The sequence below is a fragment of the Chionomys nivalis genome, chromosome 1 (assembly GCF_950005125.1).
Source record: "Chionomys nivalis chromosome 1, mChiNiv1.1, whole genome shotgun sequence".
Classification (NCBI taxonomy): Eukaryota; Metazoa; Chordata; class Mammalia; order Rodentia; family Cricetidae; genus Chionomys; species Chionomys nivalis.
This window is the reverse complement of record NC_080086.1, coordinates 178,324,142-178,341,663: the sequence shown is the minus strand read 5'-3', so window position 1 is coordinate 178,341,663 and position 17,522 is coordinate 178,324,142. Positions and strand designations below refer to the sequence as shown.

General features: G+C 37.7%; 1 protein-coding gene across 1 annotated transcript; it reads left to right on the top strand.

Annotated features, from left to right (window-relative positions):
- The first annotated feature begins 371 nt into the window (after window positions 1-371).
- On the top strand, window positions 372-11,354 carry LOC130862803 (hyaluronidase-like). Its single transcript, XM_057752649.1, has 3 exons — window positions 372-1,292; window positions 8,622-8,711; window positions 10,905-11,354. Exons 1-3 carry the CDS (start codon window positions 372-374, stop codon window positions 11,352-11,354), a joined length of 1,461 nt encoding a protein of 486 aa, XP_057608632.1.
- Window positions 11,355-17,522: the final 6,168 nt, after the last annotated feature.

The following is a 17,522-nucleotide window of genomic DNA, read 5'->3' as shown; positions in this document are numbered from 1 at the left end:
AGAAGCTCTTTTCTAATTGACCTCACACCAAAGGCTGCTGGTGTATGATGATTTGGGTTATGAACTCAAGAGTTATAGGAAATTATATCCAGAAAAAATAGTAGGCTTACCTAGATGAAGATTTGAATTAAATTTCTATCCCTTATTCATCAAGGTTCTCTCAATATTTCAAGGGGGGGGGAAAGTCTCATTTTCCTTCTTTTGTCCGGATGACATCACGGATAAGTGTGTTAATAAACCTCTTACTTAAGTCTTTGAAAATATTCAATTTATTTAATCTACACTATGAAACTCATTAGGCATTTGAGTCCTTCATCTAAATATTTGTTCTTGCTTTTTGTACAGTTCCATTATGCTGAAGACAACAACCCATGTGTAGTCTGTGGGTGGCGCAGCTTGGCGAACTCATGCTCTTCGTTCTGGTCACCCAGGCAGTTCTCAAACCAGCGATGCCTCCGGTGATCAAGCACCGGCCTTTCAACATCTTCTGGGCTGCCCCTACTTTGTTTTGCAAGGATCATTTTGATGTAAATATGAATCTTCAAGAATTTGACATCATTTCGAATCCATTAGAAACCCAGAGTGGATCTACCATTGCCATATTTTATCCACATGAACTCGGATATTACCCTTACTTCTCTGAAGACGGAAAATCCTTCCATGGTGGAATACCTCAGAATGTGAACCTCTCTGAGCACCTAAAGAAAAGCGCCAGTGACATTGCAGACTCTGTCACTTGGTGGAGATCAAATGGACTTGCTGTGATTGACTGGGAAGGCTGGAAACCCCAGTGGGATCGGAACTGGGGCGGCAGGGTAATATACCAAAAGCACTCGTTAGCTTTCACCCGACACCACCATCCTGCCTGGCCAGAAGCGAAAGTGAGAGCAGTTGCCACACAGGAGTTTGAAAATGCTGGGAGGAGTCTTATGAACATTACTCTCACGCTGGCTTTAGAAATGAGACCAAAGAGTTTATGGGGCTTCTATCTTTACCCAGATTGCTACAATTATGATTACCGGATAAATCCAGAATTCTACACAGGTAATTGCCCAGATGATGAAATTTTCCGCAATGACCAACTCTTGTGGTTGTGGGAGAGAAGCACAGCACTTTATTCTTCGATATATTTGAATAAAGTATTAAAATCGAGTTTAAATGCACTGAAATTTGTTCATTTCCGAGTGAGAGAAGCCCTGAGAGTTGCAGAAATGTCTAGAAAGGACTACGCTTTGCCAGTTTTTATTTTTTCCAGACCATTTTATTTGCATAGTATTGAAGCTCTGTCAGAGGTAAGAAAAAAATAGTCACATAAAAGCAATATAAGATTAATAGAATATATGTAAAGTCTAGAAAGAAATCTTTGTGGGTTATTTAATTCTAATTAAAATGTTATTCTAATATTAAAGGAAATTTCAACCAACTGCTAATTTGACATGCATCTAGAATTTTAGAAGATAAAAAAACTCATTTAGAATTCAGAAGAATTTCTTATAAGGGTTCTAGTGATTTTCCAGATTGGAAATAGATTTGGGATTAGTTAGTGCTAATGGATTGAGTAGTTTATATAAAGAGATATTTTGATAATTGTTGTAATCAACTTGACACAATTTAGAATCAACTAGGAAGCGATTCTTAGTGACGAATTGTTTAGGTTGGGTTGCCCAGTAGATATATCTGTGTGGGAAATGTCTTGAATCTGCTAGTTGATGTGGGAAGACCCAGCCTAAAAGTGTTTTCTGGATTCGACCCCTGGACTATACAAATAAGGAGAAAGTGAGCTGGGGAATAGGAAGCACGCAGGCACCCATACTTTCTCTACTTTTGTTTGGATTTGCATGGCTGCATGATGTTCCTGCTGCCTTGACTTCCTGCCAATGATGGGCTGTAACCTCAAACTGTGAACTAAAAATCCACACTTTCTTTCATAAGTTGGTTCTTGGGGTGTTTTATTGCAGCAATGGGAAATGAAGTCAGGACAGAGTTAAGTGTCATCTTTAACACCAAGTATGAAGCAAGGAAATATGTGGTGGAGCTTGCTTGGGAAATAAGGAATTTGTAGATTCTAGAGGTGCTCAAACATTAGCTAGATTGTCACTTAGGACATTACTGCATGGACACAATCATTAGGCAGGTGGATACAGGAGAAAATTACTACCCCTATCTGACTGCCAACAACTCCATTATTTCAATGACTAACACAGAGGTAAGACTTTTAGAACTGGTTTCTGTAGACCACTTATGTTAGAGTAGGTGCATTTAAATGCAGTAAAAATTCTTCCTAATTATTTCTGAGTAAAACCTGTTAATACAATATTTATTATACATTATTCATTAGACAATATAGTTTTATCATCACAAGATTATTAATATCATTCAAAATGGTAGATTCATCACTGAGTTTAGGGCAAAATGTAAAAAGTGTTGGTGGAGTCTCTGCAGTATATAATCGACTTCTCACTCAAACATGGATCCACTTTTGTCTGGTCTCTGCTTTAGCTTTTTTTGATGAACTACTCTGTACCAGAAGGAAAGCTACATTTTAGGACAATATTAAATATTAGGAAGTTGTTGAGCATGTAGAGTTAGTTACTTTTCCTCTGGAGAACTTTGTACTGTCAGTTCTGATGCTATTTCCAGTACAGAATAGACTAAATCTTTATTTTAAAAGCTGGTTCTGGATCTGTGTTGGGAGGATGAGGAGGTAAAATGTCTTGCATTGTAGACCTGACATCGTGAGTTTGATAATCCACAGTGGAAGGAGAGAACCAACTCATGCAAGTTGTCCTTTGATCTTCACATTTGCACTGTGGCACATGTGTATCTTCACACACATACTTAAACACATACTTAAACACACACTTAAACACACACACACACACACACACTCTCCTAATAATGATGAGTCCTGTTTTAAAAGTCACTTCTCTGAATACTTTAAGATTTTGTCTTTTTTTTTTCCAATTCATTTTACTGAACTATTCCTCAACTAAAAGATCTCTTAACATACTTTTTTCCCCCAAAATTCTTTTGGCAAAGAGATTCCTTGAGCTACAGTGACTACCAATACCAGTCTGGCATCAAGTCCATTTGTGCACTAATTGCACCAATGTCATGGGTAACCAACTGCTGTCTGATTGAATTTAAGGCTCATTTCACAAAATGAAACCTATGCCTAGCACTAATATTGGCCTCAAAAACATTTGGCAAGATGGGTAATAGGCCTTCGCAAAGAACTATGGCTACTATTCTGCTAAATGGGCACAGCGTTAAACTGACTCCCGATAGCTCATTGCTACACCCATTGGTTAGTATATCTCTTAACCCTTATCAGGCAAGCTTCTTTTTTGCAGTAGATAGTGATTAACACAGAGACCCCACAACTGTCCAAAGTACAGAGAATAATAAAAGACCATGGAATGCTCAGTCTATATTACACCCACTCTTCCTCAGGTTCAAGGATCATGACAGGAGAGTGGGCAGGAAGACAGTAAGAGCCAGAGGTGTTGCATTAATCAGAGAGATTGTGGCAGCATGCACATGACCTCCATAAGCTCAAGCCAAGCAAAATTCCAGCATAAAGAAAGGAAGGAGGTGGGCAAAAGTCTAACCCTAGAACAAGGAGCTGTTGGCAACTGATAGCTACTGGCAGAGGGGAAGTCAGTTTTCTCTAGGTGTATAACACCTACCAGGTTAACCGCGATCCACTTGATGGTCACACATCCAGGAGTATGAAGGCAGCACAAATTGGACTTTAACAATTAAAAACAGGAGGACACAAAGTTGAGTGGGGAGGGAAGATGAGTGGATCTGGTTGTAGTTGGGAGAGGGGAATGAATTTGATCAAAACACCTTGCATAAAATGGTATGGAAATTTCAAGAAACTAATTTATAAAAAACTAGGCTATAGTTACTTATTCTAAATTATTTATTTAAGCTTACAAAGAAACAGGAATACTATTATTAATACCAACAGTAAAACTAATAATCCAAGGAGCTAGGAGGTTCATTGTAATAGTAAATGACGACTTGAGAACATGTGCATATTTATGAGAGTCCAACTTGTACTTTTACCACTTTTATCTACTCTTCTGCTTTTAAAAAAGATTAATTATTTTTATTTTTAATCTTGTGTGTGTGTGTGTGTGTGTGAAATGTCTACATGAGTACATGTTCTCAAGGATTCCAGAAGAGGGTGTTGTGGTGTGTGGTGCTGGAGTTACAGGCAGTTATGAACTGCCTGGCGTAGAGGTGCTGGGAATCAAACTCAGGTCCTCAGCGAGGGCTGCATGTATTCTAAAGTGCTGAAGCATTTCTCCAGAACCTACTTGCAGACTTTACATGTAAATTACAGGTTCTTCCCTCTGAACTCTATTTCACAAGCCAATAAATCACATACTGTACTCATTATGTGATATCTTAAAAACTATTATTAATAAGTTTAATGCTTTCCTACTGATTGTATGCACCAGAAAATGACCGAGTATGGATTATTTTCACTTATTGTCTAAGAAACATAACTTTTCAAATCAAGTTTGTTTCTAAGCAATTGATTTTTGTTGGTTCTTTCAAATATGCCTCAGCAAAGGACTAGCCTTACGTTTAAGGAATGTGGTACTATTATTTATGTAGCAGAAGAATGAGTGTGTTACTTGTATTACTTAGAAAAGTTACAGATCACAAGGATTAGCAGAAGCATCCCTAAGCAGAAATACCTAAACCTAAAATGCTCTAAAATACAAAACTGTTTGCACACTGACCTGCTGCAATAAGAGGAACATTCTACACCTGACCTCAGGTCAGGTCACGGTGAAACATGGAGAGATACATTAAAAACATTTGTTGTATAAAATCATCTTTGTGCATTTTGTATGAGATCTCCATAAAACATGAAAATAAACACATTTGGATTTCACATTGCAATATTTTGTTCTGTATATGCAGATTGTCTAAAATCTGAAAAAGTCAGAAATTTGAAGTGATTCTGGTCCCAAGCATTTCCAATAAGAGAAATTCAATTTGTGTGATTGGAGGAGCTTTACTGCAATGCAGGAAAGCTTGGTTGTGCTGTGGAATTTGCCCATCTGAGCTTCGAGTGCTCCAGTCTTCCGAAGAATCTCTAATACATCCCGGGGGAGCAAAACTGTAGGGCATTTCCTACCTTCCCTCTCCTTCTGCTTCTCATTTCTTTGCTTTTTGTCTAGAATCCTGAACATAACCCCCTCCTCGATATCCAATCCACTCAGTCACCCAACCTGGGAGTCACTTGAGGAACTTGTTTCTTTTCTTTCCATTAGGCTGCACAGGCAATGAAGAATTATATATCTGAATTAGAAACGACTCTCTAATAGGTTCCTTCTTCTTTTATTTTTGTATGGACATTGCATTTGTTGGGCCTTTATAATTTTCCCCAAATAATTTTCATCTTCCCTAGCTATCTTTGGTTTGCATTTATTTATTTATTTATTTATTTATTTATTTATTTATTTATTTATCTATCTATCTATCTATCTATCTATCTATCTATCTATCTATCTATCTATCTATCTATCTATTTATTCATTCATTCATTCATTTATTTATTTTGGCTTTTCGAGACAGGGTTTCTCTGTGGTTTTGGAGCCTGTCCTGGAACTAGCTCTTGTAGACCAGGCTGGTCTCGAACTCACAGAGATCCGCCTGCCTCTGCCTCCCGAGTGCTGGGATTAAAGGCGTGCGCCACCATCGCCCGGCTATCTTTGGTTTTTAATATCTTGATGTTCCTATCCTATGCTTTCTTTACATGGCTGCAAAATTGTGTCTTTCTAAAGTTGCAAATTATTACCGTTCCAGGAATAAGTACTTGTGGGTAAGACTTTTATTGATAACATTTGTTCTTTGACAATTTTATACATTATATAAAGCATTTGACACCTCTCATTCTTTACCCTCTCCTTTTTCCTCCCACTTCAGTAATCTTCCCCTTCTTCAACTCTCCCATATTTATGTCTTTTTATTTAGCTTTGTGATTTGATTTTCACAAGGGTTGTCCATGTGATCATGTGTTTGGAAGCATCCATTGGTACCTGGTGGTCTCACACTGGATATATAACTGGAGAAGGACAGACTCTGCTAGAATCTCCCAATAGCCAATAGAATGGCAAGGAGGGTAGGGTCCCATGAGCTCCTCCAATCCATGATCCACTGTTGACAGGTCCAGTCTTGTGTTATTCCAGTGAAAGCAACTGCGCTGCTTTGACATCATGTTTGAAATGTCTGTGTGATGCCTTAAAGAGACTTTTGCAGCCTTTGTCGATATTTCTATCCAAAACCTTCGAGAGGGTGGGCTAACTGTTATATTGAGAGCTGAGTACTTAACTGTCACTTCTCAGCACCTAGCGCAGCCATGAATCTGCATTCATGAAGCCTTTGAGAGGAAAAGCTTCTCTGTTAAGGCTAAGAGTAGCATTTGTCTGTGAGCATAAGCATAAATATTCAGAAGGCAGATTGGCATTAGACAAGTATGGATAAATAGTAGTATTCAGGTCCGTCATACAGCCTGACTTCCCTCACCAAGGGTTTTTAAATTTTTATTATTGAAATTATAAATTGATTACATTTTTTCCCTTTTCTCCCTCTACACCCTCACATATAACTCTATATACCCTCCCCATTCTCCTTCAAATTCCTTTTTCATTGCTTGCATACGCACACGTACATACACACACACATGCGTGCTCACATGCACATTCCTAATGTAACCTGTTCAGTCTGTATAATGCTACCTATATGCATGTTTTCAGGGTTGATGTTTGGTACTTGACAACTAATTGGTGTACTCTTCCCTGGCATAGCCCCCTCTCCCATCCCCAGCTTCCCCCACTTGCCTATAGTTCTTTGTGTAGGGTTGAGGCCTCACGAGCTTTTCTCCGTCCAGTTTGGCATGCATATTGGTGTCATTTTTGTTCAACCTACATATGGACAGTCATATTCTTGAGACTTTATGGCTATAGATTCTGATATTTCTAGGGGATGCAATGTTACAGTAAACTCCTTGGCACTCTGGTTCTTAAAAATCTTTCCACACTCTCTCCCACAATGTTCTCTGAGCCTTAGGTGCAGAAATGTTTTGTGGATGTATTTATTGGGACCATATAAATGTCTCTGTTGAGAAAAGAAGTTCCCTTGATGAAGGGTGAAGACTGCACTTGTACATGAATACAAAGACAAGTGTTCATTGGGTGTTGCTAGAGATTATGCTGGTTTAGTAAATTACTAGTTGTAGGCCCTCCTCCACTAACCTGTCTTCACAAATTGAATAGTTAACTTGTTTCATGATCTCCCTCTTGTTGAGCTTTTTGAGCAGGTTTAATTCTAATTAGAGAGATGTTGGTTTTTGACTAGGTTTATGGTAACATGCATGGATTCTCTCCTGTGGAGCAGGTCTCAAACCCAAACTAGACAAATCAGCAGGTTATCCCCATAAAAATTGTGGGCATATCTTGTCTGGTAGGTTGGTCTCATAGTTTATAGGATTCACAGCTGAGTGAGACCACTAATGCCCTTTCTTCCCTAGCAGCCTACCTATCACTTTCTGGTACTCACAAATTTAACTGTCAGGAGGAAACTTTTAGTTCAGTCTTGGTTTTATTTTTGTATGTCTTACAAGCAAGGTATGTGGTGTGTTCATCACTAAGGTGTCATCAGGTAGCAGGGCAACTAAGAGGAAAGGCAAGAGCCCATGTTTCAAGGCTCTGAGAGCTTCCTGACAGCACATAATGAAGTACCCCACTCCTGGCATTGTGGTCTTTTTTTTTTTTTAGCTTTATTTAATAATTATGTATACAGCATCTGCCTGCATGTACCCCTGCAGGCCAGAAGAGGGCACAAGATCTTATTACAGATGGTTGTGAGCCACCATGTGGTTGCTGGGAACTGAACTCAGGACCTCTGGAAGAACAGTCAGTGCTCTTAACCTCTGAGACATCTCTCAGTCCACATTGTGGTTTTTGTTCAACACGCAATGGCTTTTAGGAACAGCACTATCTCAATACCCATAAGTAAATAATTTTCTCTGCACATGGTTCTGTTTATAGGAAAGGACCTGTATGTTTTTACTTTTTTTTCCAAATCCTGTGTGCTTTATCCTACAATGCAGCTCTTTAGGTTACTGCATTCTTAATTGAATGAGCCTCTTGCCTTTTGTTTTCTCTTTGAACAGGAAACCAACTCCTCTCTCTCTCCTATGTCTTATGAAAACATTTTCATTCTCAAAGACCTACCTAAAATGTTTTCTGTTCAAGGAAACCTTCTCAGAATGTGCTATGGTTCCTTTAATCAATATATACTGTGTGATGCAAATATGGGCATCATTTCACTGTATTCTCATTACTTGTATATATGTCTACCTTAAATACATTTTACAGAACTCCAGACCAGAGACTGCAACCTATTTGCTTTCATAGCTTCATTTTTGAGAGTGTTTCTTGGGACACTGGGCTATTATCAGATAACTTAAAATGCCCAAATCACCCTTTTCAGTTCTTCTATAACTGTTTTCTTTATAAACAAAAACATATTAATGAATAAGCAATGCCTAACACGACTTGACAGAAATTTCTTGTGGTCCTTCTCTTTTGTAGGAAGACCTAGTTCATACAATTGGTGAAAGTGCTGCTTTGGGGGCAGCAGGAATAATATTGTGGGGAGGATACGAATATTCTGATTCCAAGGTCAGTAGTGATTTTTCTGTTAGCATTGCATTCTAGAGAGTGAGTTATAATAAAAAAAAATGCTTTCTCACACCGGTTGATTGCCCACTGTTTGTTTCCTTGGCCATCACAAAATTGAAAGGCTATAGTGGCCAATGCTGATCATTCAATTCTATACCAGACTGCTGTTAACAGCAGGGTGGACAAACACAGTCTTCCACTGGACAGCCTAAAGTAAGAAACCGATTATTATATTCCAAGGGGATAATTTGTGGCATGTTAAGTAACTGCTCTCTGTCTTACCTTCTTCATTTAAAAATTGGACTATAATTAAATCCACAATGCAGAAATTTTAGTAAAAAGATGCTCCTGTATATATTTGACACAAGTTATTATGAAAATTTGAAAATAATTTTTTTTGATGAAGAATGGATTCTTTCCAATTATTTTTATGATGATGGTAGCTCATAATCCAAAATGGACATGAAAGGAAAATTGAACATATGTAATAGTTGATTGACATTTTTAAATTTTGTAGTTAGACTAGTTAACATGGCATTTATTTGATAACAAATTTGGAAATGCATAATCCACCATTGTTAATTATAGATATGAGGCTATACAGCAGGTATTTAGTGTTTGTTTGTCTAGCACGAGTGCACCTTTCAATGTATCGATTTGACTATTTAGAGTGTTCGTGCATAAATGGACTCATACAGTATTTTTTCCTGTTCAGTTTTTTAGTTTACTTAGCACAACGTCTTTCGGATTTACTAGAATTGTCATAAATGACAGAATTTTCTTCATTTTTTACAACTGAACAATATTCCATTCTGTGTGTCCCAATTTGTCACCTGTTCATCTCTTGATGGCCACTTGGATTCGCTACAGTTCTTGACTACAAAGAATAGCCTGGCGTTAAATACAGAAGTGTGAATGTCACTTCCGGATCATGATTCAAAGCCCTTTGTATCTATGTCCATATGTGTGTGTATGTGTACATACTTGTGTATGTGCATGTATATGCATGCATTATATGATAACTCTATTTTTAATTTTTTGAAGAACTTCCATACTGTTTTGCATAGCTCTTATATCATTTTGTATTTGAACAATAGGCTGACAGGGTTCCAAACAATGTCATCAACACCTGCAATCTCTAGATAGGTTTTAATATTAGTCAACCTTATGGGTATATGGCAATGGTTCATTGTAGCTTTGATTTGTACTTTTCTGGAAATGAAAAATGTTTATTCATGTCCTTTCTATTTATTTTTACAAATGACAAGGTGAGTTAGCAAACTTTCTTTCTTGAGACAAAAATCTCATTATATAACTAGCCTAGAACTTTTATATAAACTAGTCTCACATTGAACTCAGAGCGCCACCTGACTCTGCCTTCCACTTGAGTGTTGGGATTAAAGATGTGTGCTCTAATGCCTGAGTCTTTTTTATTTATCCATATGTAGGGATCGAATCTATGGCCTCATATGTTTGGTAAGGGCTGAATCACTGAGCTGTATTCCTAGCTCTCATTTTACTTCACGTTTTTAGATAGGATCTTATAAAGTTGCCTATGATGGCCGTGAACTCAATTCTGTAGGTCACTCAGACCACAGACTTGTGATTCTCTTGCCTCAGCCTCCCAAGTAACTGAGATTATGGACCTATTCCACCAAACTTGGATGCTTTGTGTATTTTTTTATTCAGTTCTTATGTGTGCTGCTTTGGGTCATTTGGACTTTGGTTATGTTGTCAGATATCGTAGGAAACAGGAGTTTGCACATATTTTGCATTACTCTGTTGGGTGCCTTTTCATTCTGTTAACGGTGTGTGTGCAGAAGTGTTTAGTCTGACAGTTCCACTTGTTTATTTCTGATTCTGTCACCCATACTTTTGGTCTCATGCAAGAGAATTGTCATGACTGACAGGAAACAGGAAAAAAAAACCCCAGTTTTCTGAAAATGTTTCATTGGTTTCTGGCTTTTAATGCTCAAGTTTGAACCAATTTTTGCAAAGTTTCCTATGTTGTATAGCTAGTGGTTCAAGTTTGTTTGGACAATTCATCCCAACCCATTTTTTTTTTAACAAGTCAATCTTTTCTGTGTTATAGGTTCTTGACATTTTTGTCAAAGTAAAGTTAATTGTGCATGTGTGTGTTTATTTCTGGACTCCAATCTGTTCTTTAAGCATCTCTCAATTTTTTCCCTACAGGAGTCTTGTTTATCTGTGCAGCAAACTATCAAAGAGCTGCTGGGCCCCTATGCGCTCAATGTAACATCCGCAGCCAAGCTGTGCAGTCACAGTCTGTGTAGCAGCCATGGGCGATGCGTTCGAAAGACAGCTAAGTCCTCCTCCTATCTGCACATGCCGGAGGACAGCCAGAAGGACTATGGCACAGACCACGGTTTCAGATTTGTCATTTCTGCAAGGAGTAAGCTGAAGACAATAACGACTATGAAGAATGGATTTGTGTGCCACTGTTACCACGGTTGGCATGGAGAGTCCTGCAGATCTCGCGCTCCCAATCTCTTGAGGCAGAAGAGCAAGGCTCCTGCAACTGCATCGAATCTATTAGTTTTTCTTGGCATGACGTTAGCTGTGATTCTGCTGAATTTTTTTCTTATTCCCTACCACAATGTCAATTTTTTCTTAAAATACTAAAGAGAAGAAAATATTATTTTTCTTTGATTTCAACCCTTTTATAAACAATTTTTAGTCTTAAATTCCAAACACATTGTTTGTTGGCTGTTCACTTCATGCTAGGTAACAGGAATATACCTGTCCTCATGGAGCTTAGAAACTGATTAAGGACAAAGAAGCAGTAAATAGGTGTACGTATGAGCTGTGACAGTACTTTACAGAATAAGGGAAAAACAGGCTTCAGCCTTAGGAAGGATTAGAGAGCACTTGGAACTTATGTAAGATTGTCACATAAAGCCTTTATACTGAGTCAGCCAGCGAAGAAACAGGTCAACACTCTCAGGGAGCCAGACACAATAGTTTCCTCCTGTAACCTGAGCCCCCAGAAGGCAGAGGTAGATTGTAACTTCAAGGCCAGCTTGGCTTATATAGTGAGTTTAAAGCCAGTCAAGATAACATAGTGAGAGTTTGTCTCAAAAAAAAAAAAAAAAAAAGCAAAAATCCAAAATATCCTTTGTCTTCTGGGGATTGTGAACTTTCAAATAACGAGGAATACAACAACAAAACAAACACCAGCAGCACCAGAACCAGCAGCAACAGCACCCCCCCCACACACACCCCAGGATACTAACCTGTGGAGATAAAAAGGGCTCTTTAAAAATAAGCAGTGGGGATTAACTTTATCCAGAGAATTTTGAATATTCATTTGACTCATCAATACCAAAAGATGAACCGTACTGGCTTCCTACATGATAGAATTTATATGGGAAATTCTTTCATTTGGTAAATCTTGGTTTATTGAAATACACTATACCAAAACAGTTTGTCAGTTTTCACTGGAAGGTCATTCATGTGAAAATGTCATTGCGGGACTAGAATTGATCTAGTTGTCATCCAAATAATTTTATTTCACAGATTCAACAAAGAGTGTGGTGACCTAAATATTATTTACTTTCTAAATCTAGAAAACGTATTTTCCTGCCTGATATGGTCCAAATAGAGTTCTATTAGGTTAACTACATCCTCGCACACATGTGGAAATTTATAAAAAGTCACATTCAGATTCTCATGCTAACATTAATTGGCTCATTAATTAGTTATTCCACGTATTCTGGGGAAAAGTAAAAGGTAAAGAAGCAATGAAATATAAAAACAAAATTGAAGGGTGTGTATGAATTCTCCTGTCCTGTCAGTTTCCTGTAGCATAAAACCTCTGTCTACAGGAATTAGAGTCTCAGGTATGAGCATGCAATGTTCTTCATAAGTATTCAACTGGTCACTATATCAGGCAGAAAACAATGGTTCTTTCTAGTCTCCCAGTGAGGGAAAACTATTCAACAGTTATTATATCAGGGTTCAGAAATAATCTTATTCCAATAAACTGAGAAAGGCAAATATTAAGTGTTACTACCATCTTAAAGACGAAAGAAATAAAACACATAAAGAATAATGGAGGCATGCCCAACTTTGTCTAGCGACCAAGGAAAACATCAGAGGTAGAATCTAGTGTTTAAAATGTCTTTGAAATAATTAGTACATGTAAAAGGACTGACACCTGTAGAAGAAAGGGGAAAACATGATAAATTAGTAGAAGGACTGCTAGCAACCACAGTCACTTACCATTTTCTAAATAAGAATGATATTAAAATTTATTTTATAATATACAATTAAAGAATGCCACATTTGTACTACTTGTTTTTTTAATATTTATTTATTTATTGTGTATACAATATTCTGTCTGTGTGTATGCCTGCAGACATTTGTACTACTTGTATATATGTATGTATGTATGCAGGTAAATACGTGCACCATGTGAATTTAATGCCTGCAGAGGCCAGAAGAGGACTTCAGGTTCCCAAGAACTGAAGTCACAGACATTTGTGAGATGTCACCCAGGTGCTGGGAACCCTATCCAGGTCCTCTTCAAGAGCAGTAAGTACTCTTCAGCGCTGAGCTATCTCACCAGCCATTTGAAGAATGGCAGATTCTTCATATGGTAGCTTGAAAATCTGAAGACAAATGCAGATTATGAGGAATTTTCTGGCCTTGTTGTCCCTTTTGCTTGCATACATTTGTATTCCCAGGGTATACACTTAATCAGCCGTCTATTGAAAATGAGAAGTCACTGTGTTTAACTCAAAGATAAATATACACATACGTTTTTTCATATCTATCTAAGATACAGTTCCAAGGAAAAGGAACAAAAGGATCCTCTGTTAGTCCAGTGTTAATAAGGGACAGCAAATGACTTTAGTGAAGGAAACATCTTGTAACAGGGATGTCATGTAAGCAACCTGTAGGACAATTATCTTTAATGTGAGTCACATGAGTAGCAGCAGCCTGTCATTGAGGATACTGTTCTTTCCATTCATTGTTTTTAAAAAAACCAAACCAAAGCAAAAAACAAAAACAAAACCCAACCCTTTTATTTGGGCCTTTTTTACTTAGACACAAGCCTTTCCATTAGCCACTTGCTTCTTTCCGTCGCTATTCCACAGCACTCATTCTTTCCAATCAGAAAGAATGTGCACTTCAGCTCACAAACACAATGCTATAATTATACCCTTTGATGCATAGCAAATTTGTGGTGTATTTATTTTTACATGAAAAACATTCTTTACCATGTCTTTGGAAGTTCTCTTCAAATACAGATTCCTGCCTTTGACCCAGGAGAATTTTCTTTATTATTTTGTCAGGTGATTTCTGCCTTCTCACTGTCTCTGTTCACTTATGACATTTCCATTGGTTTGATTTCTGACTTTTCTATATCTGTTCTGTGTGGCTTTTTCTCTGGTATTCTAAAGATTTTATGCAACTTTTGCTTTGTATTGTTGACTTTTTTTTTCAGTGCTTTCTCTATAATACCATTTTAGTTACTCAACAGTTTCTAAGTGCTCTTTGGGAGGAAACATGTCATTTCTTTTTTCTCATGGTAGTTTTGTTTTGGTATCTGACTTAACAGCACCTTAAATCTTTTCAAAATATGAGATCTTTGTTATTGCTCGACTGCTTTCTGACACAAGTTCTTCTTATGTTATCCAGGCTGGCCTTGAACTCAGGATCCTTCTGCCTCCTGAGTATGGACTTGACACCTCATTCTGTTTAGTAAGTGTTGCTAATTGTTACATATTTCCCCTCCCCATCCCCATTCTCTAGTATGAGCTGTGCCCTTCCTTAATTTCTTCTCTTTCACGCTGTTAGTATTGTGTGTCTGGTAGTCCTTGGCCATTCTACCTGTGAAGGACTTGAATGGTTGAGAAAGCTGTCACAGGGAATTTCACTGATGTGTGTGAGTTATTTGCTCAATAGGAATCTTGGGCTACACGGGAGAAGGATTCTGAAGGGAGCTGGGGCCATGTAGAGGAGCGGCATTCCTTCTGGTGCTCGTGAGTGGGAAACATGCAGGTTGGTAGAAACTCCCATAATTATCATGGGGGAAGAGTGCAATTCCCCAAGAGCTGAGCAATCTCTCCTGATTTCTGTGCTTACAATAGAGACAACTGTTCTGCATTTAAACTATGCTTTTGTATTTGGTCCAATCCACCAGTGTAGTCCTATACAGGAAGAGGTGTTTAAGGATTCTGGGGTCAGATATCTAACCCACTTGCCACTCCACAACCCGTGGGAATGGGAAGGTAGTTTGCTGATTCTGATATCTGTAAACAGTATTCCAACTGATCCCTCGGATCCACTTCCATGGCCTCTGTTTTCAATCACGGGATCCTTTTGTAGGGAAAGGAACAACTGAGGCAAAATAGTACTGTTTTCCCGTGGACCTTGTGTGCTGTCGTTTCAGTTTTCGCATGTCCTTATCCGAGTTCATCTGTTTTCAGAGTGTGAGTCACACTAACTCTTCTTGTTTTCAGCTTTGTATCTATTTTGTCTAATGACACGTGCAGAGAATGACACATTAAATAAAGGCATGATTAACTCACGTCTTTATCTGAGTGGCTCACCGTCCTGAGACACTAGGTCTTGTTTGTTCATAAAGTTTCTCAGGATGATACTTGATGTTCCACTAAGAGACATTCTGTTATCGAGGCCAGCACATTAGGGGCTGTTTGTTAAAGTAACACACAGTACACAAAGCCTTCAACCCCCTTGTATTCTTCAGTCTGGAAATCTTACCTATACAGCCTTCTTGACTGTTTCCCACTGAAATCCCAATCGGTTTTCCTTCTTTCTCCTTAAGTCAGTGAATTCAAACTGGATATTTTAAGAAGGCAATGCTCATTTATACTAGGATAGTTGTAAGGGAGACTGACTTTGATTATAAAGAGATTTAATGCAAGCCTCCTCTTAGCTTGGAGGACTGAGTCAGCCTGTAATGACAGGCTTCCGGACCAGAGGGACATCCTTGCCACTCAGCCTCTGCTCGGCACCAGGTGAATAAGGCACCAGCAGGCAGACCAAAGCGAAGGTAAACTATACTTTCTGTTCTGTCTGAAAAAATTTAAAGATTGTTGTTTTGAAATGTCTTCTTACAACAGCTAGAAGAAAACTAATCCTCACTGACTTGAATATTCCAATTTCTTTTGTCGTCTAACTTTATGGTTCAAATGAAGTGTCTTCTGAAATATGAGCTGCTTTAGGGAATCTGGTATTTTAAAAATGTGTTTATCACTGATAGTTGTCAATTGAATTTAGTAATTTTATTCATTATATATTTATATTTGAGAATATTCTTATTGTTATGCTCAGTCAAGCTTGGCTTATTCCTCTTTTCTGATGGTAGTTTCTCTGAAAAGCAAGTTTTTGTAGTATATGTATCATTACCTAATACTTAACTTTCGTTTCTTAAATGGTGTTCCACAATGCAGGCTAATAAATAGCTGCCATACAGCTTTATTACAGAGCTACACACTTTAATTTTTTGTAAATCAATAGTGGTAAAGAGTTCCTCATGCTAACAATTTCCATTATAGTAACAGTATATTTATTTAATAGAACACTTTTTATAACCTTAAACAATGTTTTCTAATTTATTCGATAGTTATCATATCTGCCATGATGATTAATATTGGAGGTCATAAACAAAAGTCACAGCTCTTAGTATACGTGCAATATTGCAAAGGATTCAGAAAATAGATGTTCCTATCATAAAAATAAATTTAAGTTTTAGTCAAATACTCAGAAAATGATTGGATAGTTAGAAATGATCATCAACACGCATTTTGTGAAAGAGAAACCTCTTACTGATTAGGGAGAGGGTAAAAATAAGCATTCTCACATGCACGTAGTTTTCTAGAAAAGAGAGGATACGTACAAAATGGCACAAGAAAGATAAATCTTAACTCAATAAATATGTTGGAGAAGTAAAAGTCTAAAGTCAAGAAATTTTATTAGAATGGAGCCAAGTGTATCTGGATAATGACTATACATGTCAAACAGAAAGTGAAAATTTGAGAAATTATTGCCTGAATAGAATAGCTTAGGCAATGAAACGTGTTGTTTCTTGCTCCTTCATTCCTAGATGAAGAAGTAATTTGTGGGTTTTCTTTATCCCCAACAAATCGCTTACAAGCAGAACAGAACAGGAACCTTGTGAGATAAAGTGTCATCCAATATATGCACATGTTCGTCTGAATAATACATTTATTTATTTTGTACTTTACATGTTTGCATAAAATATTCCTTTTGTATATGTTTCTCTCTGGATCATGGGAATCTCTTGTGCCAATCATGTAGAATTAGAGCGAAACCGGTTTTCCTGTTTGTTTCATGGCTTATTCACCCCTCCAGCAGCTGGGCAGCTTGTGAAAGAGAGCGGCTGTCACTTGGGATACTTGCTGACAATCATGGTGCTCTTGCTGTACTAGCCAGGCCACCCTAAGTATAGCATTTATTACAACCTGACCTGCCAGCTGGAATTCACCTGATGGAAGCACGCACTCTCTTTGAAGTCTCCTTCTTAAGTAACTGTTGAACAGTCATAGGTAAGGAATTAAATGTCTGTTTCACGGATAAAGTTCAGAAAACAACAACAAACAATCACTCAAAAAGCAAGCCATACAACAATAATGTGCAGAGACTCTAGACTCATCCTTCGTGACTTCTTTTTTGGAGACTCATAATATGTAAGGTTTTCTTAGCAATAATCCTGTGTATCTGATTATTTCTTGGGGAAGCACTTTAACAAATACAGTACTTAAAAATGTAAAGTTCTATTCATGCTTCTACCTTCATCTA